This window comes from Nannospalax galili, unplaced genomic scaffold (genome assembly GCF_000622305.1).
Source record: "Nannospalax galili isolate Female #2095 unplaced genomic scaffold, S.galili_v1.0 scaffold162, whole genome shotgun sequence".
NCBI lineage: Eukaryota > Metazoa > Chordata > Mammalia > Rodentia > Spalacidae > Nannospalax > Nannospalax galili.
Genome location: NW_008350388.1, coordinates 760,439 through 769,226, shown reverse-complemented (window position 1 = coordinate 769,226; position 8,788 = coordinate 760,439). Strand labels below are relative to the sequence as shown.

General features: G+C 45.9%; 1 protein-coding gene across 1 annotated transcript in view; it reads right to left on the bottom strand.

Moving 5' to 3' along the window:
• Nucleotides 1-8,788, bottom strand: part of Lama3 (laminin subunit alpha 3) — a 265,360-nt gene that overhangs the window by 98,398 nt on the left and 158,174 nt on the right. The window contains exons 30-32 of the mRNA XM_008847651.3: nucleotides 6,120-6,235; nucleotides 4,979-5,190; nucleotides 3,918-4,122 (exon numbers count right to left, since the gene is read on the bottom strand). Coding sequence (XP_008845873.1) covers nucleotides 3,918-4,122; nucleotides 4,979-5,190; nucleotides 6,120-6,235 — 533 coding nt within the window. The remainder of the gene's footprint in view (nucleotides 1-3,917; nucleotides 4,123-4,978; nucleotides 5,191-6,119; nucleotides 6,236-8,788) is intronic.

Below are 8,788 nucleotides of genomic sequence, written 5' to 3'. Positions count from 1 at the left end.
TGCATGTACATCCATAGACACAGGTACATACATTCACGTGAACATGGACATGCACCCCCCACACACAGTTTATTTTAAGTTTTTTATAAGGTGATTATGACACCTATATCAAATTTCTGCCTCCCGAGGTTCAGGGATCATTGTGGAAGAGAGGGTGCAAAGATTGTAAGAGATTGTAATGACCACATGCATGTACATCCATAGACACAGGTACATACATTCACGTGAACATGGACATGCACCCCACACACACAGTTTATTTTAAATTTTTTATAAGGTGATTATGACACCTATATCAAACTTCTGCCTCCCGAGGTTCAGGGATCATTGTGGAAGAGAGGGTGCAAAGATTGTAAGAGATTGTAATGACCACAAGGTAACAGAGTTTTCCAGCCAGCTGGACAGTAGTTACTCATATGAACTCACAACAACGGTGACAGCATGCACAAGTCCTATGCAAGCTCAAACCAGACAAAATCCCAGCATAGACATGGGTAACTGGGTAAGAAACCCCAACCCGACCTAAGTAACATTCAGTAACTGATGGCTGCTGGGAGGGGCAACTAGGCTCTTTCAAGGATATACTCATATGAACTCACAACAACGGTGACAGCATGCACAAGTCCTATGCAAGCTCAAACCAGACAAAATCCCAGCATAGACATGGGGAACTGGGTAAGAAACCCCAACCCAACCTAAGTAACATCAGTAACTGATGGCTGCTGGGAGGGGCAACTAGGCTCTTTCAAGGATGGGATTCTTGGTGTCCAAGCTCCAGTGGATGGACCCACACTGAAGGACATTTGGGGGCACAAATTGGACTCTCTAGGCCATATGCACATATATATGATAGAATACATTAAATTGGGCAAAGGACAGTAAGAGGAGATGTGAATGGGGAGGGTATCTAAATACCATCTAATTATATGACATGAAAATCACAAAATGGAATAAAAACAATTTAAAATTTAAAAGAGAAATTATCCAGCATTAACATTGGAGTTGTGCAATTTGCAACATGTAATAAACAATGAAAGTTTTGTTTTATTTTTAATGTTATCTGGGAAGAGTCCTTTAAGATAAAGCCACTTTGATCACACGTTGTTATGTAGTCCCATTAGTTTACTGCAGCCTCTGAAAATGTCAGCATGAACAGTTTTGCATCTTGTTGAAGAGTGACATGGGTCAGTAGGGTCTCATTCCTGGGCAGAACTATATGACATGACTTGGTCCTGAGTTAGGATACTTCTAGTTTATTAAATTGTCATTGGCTAGGGAGAGTTTGTACAAAATTCCTCTGAATGTTTTCCTAAAACACTATGGTAAATCCACCCATCACCTCCTGTTATTTTATCTGATTTTAGAAAATTTACAGCCCTCTTTACATGCTGCAGCAGCAGCACTGAGCAGTGCTGGGGTTCTGCTAACCAGCAGTTGGGTTTGGGACCATGATCTCTCTGGCTTCTCTTCCTGCCTGGACGCAAATTTTCCAGCCACTTCTCGGTTCCTTTGCTTCCTGTGATTAAGCCTGGGCATCTCCCAGTGCCCGTCCCTGATTGTTGACTGACTAGCTGAGTCAGGTAGGACTCACAACTGTGGTTTTAAAGAGTTAGGATGTTCCATGACTCGTCAGTCTCTCAGCTTCCTTACAAGGTTTCAGCAGCCTAAAGGAGCTGGTAGTCACTGCAGTAGAGGGTCCTTCCTTAGAAAGGCGGGCCATCACTGCAGTGGAGAGTTGAATTGTATCTACCAAAGGTACATGTATCCTCTGCTAAGTCCCAGGATCCAACAACAGACTGCTATTTATGAATAAATCTTTGAAGCTATAATCAAGATGGAGCTATTCTGGAGTCTGGTCCTTATAACAAACAGAGAAGAGACAGGCACAGAGAGAGGAGAGCACCACATGAAGGCAGCCATGCAGGGAAAACAGCATGTGGTGATGTGGCAGAGATCAGAGTGACGCAGCCACAAGCTCTGAGGAATGCTGGCAACACCAGATGTGGAGGTAGGGTGGGCATGGAGCAGGTTCTCCCTCAGAACTTCTAGAAGTCAAAACTGAGGCCACCTTTGTTTTGGCTTTCTGACCTGTAGAGCTGTGGGAGAGCAAGTTGTTATTGCTTTGAGCCACCCAGGCTCATGCACTGCAGCAGCCACAGGAAGCTAGCAGAGCTGCCCTCAAGCTGGAGTCCCTGAGGCCCCTCCTGGCTCTCACACCCCAGCCATACCCGAGGTCTGTGTGAGGGTGGGACACATGGATGGCAAAGTTCTGTCTGAATTTTTAGTTAGTATATAAAGTAACAGCTTTCTTTATGGCAGTTTCATACATACACAATTTGTCTGGTTACCCCACACATCGCTCTTCTCCCTGATCCCCTTTACCCCTCTCTCCTCTTGTGCCCTTCATCCCCCAAGGTTCCTCCTTCCACTTTCACGTGTTCTATGACCCTCCCTACTCCACTCCCTTGGAGCCTCCTTTTCCCCTTTCATGGCCCCTTTCTAGTTTCACGACCTATACGCATACTCACCACTCTCACGTAAACACACATATGTAAAAACTATAAGCGAGCATTCACATACACAAGGGACATGTACTATTTCTGAGCCTGGGTTGTCTCATGTAATGTGTTCTCCAGTTCCACCCTTTTACCTGCAGATGTCACAATTTCATTTTTCTTTATAGCTGAATAAAATTCCATTGTGTATGTACCACATTTTTGCTCTCCATTGATCTGTTGACAGACATCTAGGTTTATTCCATTTCCTTGCTAATCTTGTGCCTTCTGCACAAGCTAGGCTGGCCTGGATACTAGATCCTCTGCCCCAATTTCCCTGCGATAAAACAATCAAATTCTTACCCGCTGCTTCTAGTGGTCCAATGCCTGTTCTTTTCCCCTGTGGCCACTGCCCAGCCCTGCTGAGATCAGGCTTGTCACTTGGGACCAGGTGACACAAGTCTCTCCCTTCTAATGCAGAACCTGGCCCATTGATGCAAACCTGTTAGCAATCTCAGCAGAAGTTTGATCCTGTGATAGTTAACTGTCAAATTGACAGGATCTAGAATCACATAGGAGATAAACCTCTGCATGTGAGAGATTACTTAGATTCAGATAAATGAGTTGGGAAGACCCACCTCAATTGTGGGTGGCACCCTTCCATGGGCTGAGGTCCTGGACTGAGTGAAAAGGAGAAGGCAAGCTGAGGGCTAACATTCATGATTCTTGTTTCCTGGCTATTGATACAAATGACTGGCCACCTCAAGCTCCTGCTATCATGACGTCCCTGTACCCCAACACGTGAGCCAAAACAAACACGTTCTCCTTTAAGTTGTTGTTGTCAGGGTATTTTTATCACAGTTACAGGAAAAATAACTAATACTGCCATCATCTCTCAACTATGTACATTGGACTGCTTATTTGGTGGGTAGTCCCTGAGGGTGGCCAACTCTCTGCCTCCCTACTCCCAACAAAACCCTGCTGTGGATGCCTGTGATGCTTAGTTTTTTCAAGTTGACACAATCTAGAAGAAATTGTCTAGACTAGGTTGAGACTCCCTTCCCAAGTAAGTTAATCATGTCCTGTTAACAATCAAAACAAACCATCAGGACAGTGCTTCCCTACCTTCTAGATCACAGCACCCACAAAGCACAAGCCTTCTATGACAGCATATTAGAGTAAGTGGGAAAGGCTGCTTCTGGCCTGAGGCAACTGGTGGCCCAGCCGCCTCAGGCTTTGACTGGCTACCCTGAACCTGGAGGTCCAACCAATTCACATACCCAAATCCATGCTCACTGGACAGCTCCAATCCAAAGTAAGCACAGCGCACTGGTAGAGCGGAGAAAAATGACCCACATGTGTACAGATGGCATCTGGCCTTCGCATGATAGGATCTAGGTACACGTGTGTACCTCAGCTCACCTGCACTGCCCGCTCTCCCTGTCACATTGAGGAATGGCTGCCTCGATGGTGCCCCTCCTAGAACAATTGCAGGCTTCACAGCCAGCCAGGGGGTGGAAGTTGAAGGAATTCATCTCACAGACTTCACATTGGGGCCTGACGGTACGGGGTGGGCAGAGACACTGTCCTGTCACCTCCTCACAAAGGCGTCCACCACAATGGCATGCTGTCAGGGGATAAAGAGACACTGTGTGAGGGTTGAGCTATACCAACCACTGCGATTTCCAGAAGCTTACAAGGGGTCTTGGCAAGATGTTTTGTTTTCCCTCAGTGTGGACATTATTAACCATGGTTTCTTGAGGCCAAGACCCACCACATCAAATGCTCCTGGAAGATACAGTGTGTGGCCCCAAAATAAGGGACCACTGAATCAACTGGCTCCAGGTTAGAGACTCCAAGAAAACTGCCATGATGTTGTCACCCTACTTTAATACAGAGCCTCTTGTTTATCGCAAGGTTCTGGTAGCCTCAGAAGAGGCTACCCAGCTTCCCAGAGCACTACAAGTCCAGGGCCAAGGGTCAGGGCATAAGGAAGCAGTGATATTGTTCTTGTCCATTCAGACAAAGGCTGGTCCCCTTGTAGGACTCTGTCAGCAGCAGACTGTGTTCCCCGCTGCCTGACCCTAGACCTCAGGCCATAGGATGGTTCTTCGGTAAAAGTCCGAGGGTTTCTCATTCAGTCATATATCCATGTGACCTTGAATTTCCTATCTGAGTTTTCATTGTGCCATAAAACCGAAGGGTCCATGATTCTGATATTAATATCTACACACTCATATTTGTATTTATATTCTAGAACCTTTGTTACTGAGAGTATAGTCTATGGACTTGTGGCATGAGATCACCTGGACGTGTATTAGAAATGCAGAGTCTCGGGCCCAGCCCAGGTCTCTTGAGTCAGGACCTCCTCATCAGCCCCCAGGTACGTGCCCAACACAGTGGAACCTGAGATGTCCTATCATGATGAACATCATCCCTGGGGAACTAGAGAAGGCCTTGGAGGTCTGGCAATGCTCACTTACGCTTGCAGTGTGGAAATCCGTAGTGGCCTGTTGCACAGCGTGTGCATTGCCTCCCGATGATGTTGGGCAGGCAAGGGCACTGCCCGCCCTCAGGGCTACAGTGATGGCTGGTGGCCCCAGCAGGATGACACTCACAAGGCAAGGCACCATTGTGGTAAAAGGCCACCAGGGACCTTGAAGAATTCTTACAGAATCCAGAGGCTGCCTGGGGACTGTAGAAACAAAATCATGGTGATAACATGTGCCTGGAAACAGGCAGCCTTTCCCCCACCATCTACTCCAGGATAGGCCCACACAGAGATGGCCAGGGGAACTCTGGGAGAAGATGAACTCTCTATAATAATATGAGTCATAGCTCAGTAAAGCAGTTAATTTAAAAGTACATCTACATGCATAATGACAAACTACTGGAAAGACTATGAGGAGGTGAAGCTAAATAGAAAGCTTCTGCTACATCTCAACCTCACAACCACCCAATCAATTAGGTGGTAGCCCATTTCACAGGTAAGACAACTGAGACACCCAGAAGTCAGGTGACTGTCCTGAGACTAGGAGGTGTGGTGTACTTAAGTAGGCATTCAAATCCACAGTGGTTTGACTCTGGAGCCTTTGCATTCAATATTCCTGGAAAGGAAAGGTCTGTCTTCAAGGCCTCTGGAGCTCCTTGGTCCTTCCAGAAGCCTCTAAGGGGGCACTGGGATCCACAACAGAGCTCATATTTGGGCTGGTAGCATCCAGGAATGCAAGAAGACAGGGCAGGGAAGGCACATCTCTGGACACTCCCCATCACAGAGGTGAGTGGGGATTCTCAGTGAGGACATCTGCACAGCGTCACTGAGGAACGTGCACCCAGAAAACAGGAAGCAGCAAGGAGCAACAGGCCCTCCTAAGTGGGCCCTGACCTCAGATTGAGTCAGTCTCTGCTGAGTTCAAGGTTGAGGGTGGTCACCTTGCCTGGTTGGTACATGACAAGGCCTATTGTGGGCACAGGGGAAGAATGGACCCCAGACTCACTGTCAGCCTTCTGGGTGGTGAGAGGAAGGAGGCGGACCCTGGGCCAGTCTCTCCTCAGACCTCACTCTGGCTGCGAATGTGAGCATGCCCCATGCATGCCAGAGCCCTTCCACAAAGTGATACTTACTCAATATGAAAACTGTCTCCTCCACAGTTGGTGATAAACTCGAAGGACTTGTCTACTGATTTTTTGTGAAGTATTTGGTAGTCATAATTCTCTGCAGGCACCACCAGAACCCGGACCTAAGAGAAAATCATGGCATGTGTTGGATTTACAACAATGGGCACACTTGTGACTGTACATTGCACTTCTTCACCATCAGTGAAGGAGGGAGAGGAAAATTGTCCCCACATCCTTTAGTGTTTAGCTGAAGACAAATGTGATGGGGTTTATGAAACAGGAATCACAACAGCAAACCCAAGTCAGGGTTCAGGGCTCAATGCATGCTGCTAGAAAACAGTGACTGCAGGGCAGACCTTTTGTAGTACCTGCTCCTAGGAGTAGCATCCATGAATGTTGGTTGGGTCAGGGAGTGCTGGAGGTAAGCAGAGTATGTTAGCAATGGCTGTGGCCCCATGTGACCCATGCCAGGATCTCTGAGGATCATTGAAGTTGCATGATCAATATGGAACCTAATACCATGGCTTGCCTCTGAAGTTTAGTTAGTACTTCATAGTGAATAATTGTGGCCCTAGTCTTTAAAAGCATGGCTTGATTCTCTTACACCTGTACATATCAAGCTATGCCACTAACAAACACTGTAAGTGAAGATGCAAATGACTTTGTTAACCACTTACCAGCTTACACCATTCTATTGTGTTCAGTAACGTCTGCTGAGCACCATGTGCCAAGCAGTACTCTGGGGGCAGGGGATATAAAATGAATGTTCTGGGCTCTGGGATGATGACCTCATCACAGAGAGGAGTAGGCATGAACACAGCACTGGAAGGCCACAGAGAAGAACCCAGGAAAATTGTCCTGGTTTTCTAGAAGTCTTTGAGGAGAAGGTGAGTTAACTCTGAACCAGGCTCTCGGGTCAATGGGATTTTGCTAGGTATAGAAGTAGGGGGTCCTTGGCACCTGTGTATGTCTATAAAGTCATTGGGTAGATTTTAATGGTATTGTTTATCACATCTACTAATTAGCATGATGTAAATTTCCATGCTTCCTCCTCAAATATAATACATTTTTTTAAAAAGTTGTTGATTTCATGTGTGTGTGTGTGTGTATAACACAGAACATCCCAAACCATCTCATTTGACTATAGACCCACTTCCCAGATAGCACCATCCCATAGCCCCCCTCCCCCAACTAGAGCCCTTATACTCTGATACCCTGCTACTGTCTGCTGTGTTGTCGGCACCCCCAGCCATTCCCCACTACTTGCCCTTCTGGTGAATCTAGTCAGCCTATCTAGAGGTCTTTCTTTTAGGAGGGTCAGGTGTTCCGCATGCAGCAGTAATCCGTTGTCAGTATTCCTTTAGATAAGATTGGGGTCTGCTGTTCATTTTCCCAGTTCTATGATGGGTTAATATCTGGGAGTCCATTTGGCCACCCTGGCCAACAACGCAAAAGAAGGTATCACCTGCCTGGCATTGTTGCTTGTTATGTAGCCTTTAGCTATGCATATGGACTCTTAAGAAATTATATTGGCCCCTTTAATCTTTAGTTATACTTTCCTTTTGGGTGTTTAAGGCCATACAGTTGGTCCAGATAACCCAATTTATTTATACTCTTAAGGTCATTTGAGGATCTGTTCCTCAGGGGTCACATGGGCTAGGGAGGAGCCCCTGACGCCTTTTACCAGTTCCGCTTATGTAAAGATAAGTCAAAGGTCCTGCTAGACCATGGTTGGCTTTGCTTGGAAGCATGAGGAAATGATTCCTCTGTGTTGACCCCCTCTTTGTAGACTGGACACTGGTTCAAGTCCATCTGGTGGGGTCTCTTCAGCCTCCTTGATCAAGAGGACAGGTGACATACCACCATTATAGGACATTTTGAGAGATGCTTATAGTCCCCTGGAACTAGTCGACCTAGGAGGGCAAGGAGCAAAAAGTGTCCTTTATGTCCCTCTGACCAAATTATTATAGGCCTCAAAGTATGTCTGTTAAATACCCAAGAAGGCTAGTTCCACCAGTCTGGTACTTTTAATTACTGTGTGTCATGTAGATAAATCTTGGGAAAAGGCAGGTTATTCTCAGATAAACCTTACCTAGACATATATTTCTTGATCTACTAGGTATAATGTGTCAATAGGTTGTAGGAGTAATATGGTTCCCTCTGGTTTTCAAAACTAGCTAGGCATTGTTTATCTCTCGCATTGTCTCACACCTCCATCATGGTTTTCCCACTTAAGGTGCCCCCATTTCCCCCCTTTCTCCCTTACTAATACCCTTCTCCTGTGGTCCTACCTCTCTTGAGCTCCTCCTTTCCTTTTATCCCCTAGGTTCCTTGTATACCCTTCCCGGGAGAACATATGTCGATTTTTTTTCTGAGTCTTAGTTAGTTCACTTAGTATAACAGTTTCTAGTTCCATCCATTTGCATGAAAATTTCATGATTTTATCTTTCTTTACTCTTGAGTAAAACTCCATCATATAAATGAACATTTTCATTATCCACTCATCAATTGAGGGACACCTTAGGTTGCCTCCATCTCTTAGCTATTGTGAAAAGAGCAACAACAATCATGGTTTGTTTCAAACAAGTGTCTCTACAATAGGATGACTCCTTTGGGTATATGCCAAAGGAGTGGTATAACCAGTGGTCAGTTTTAGGAGTTTTCTGGTGGCACAT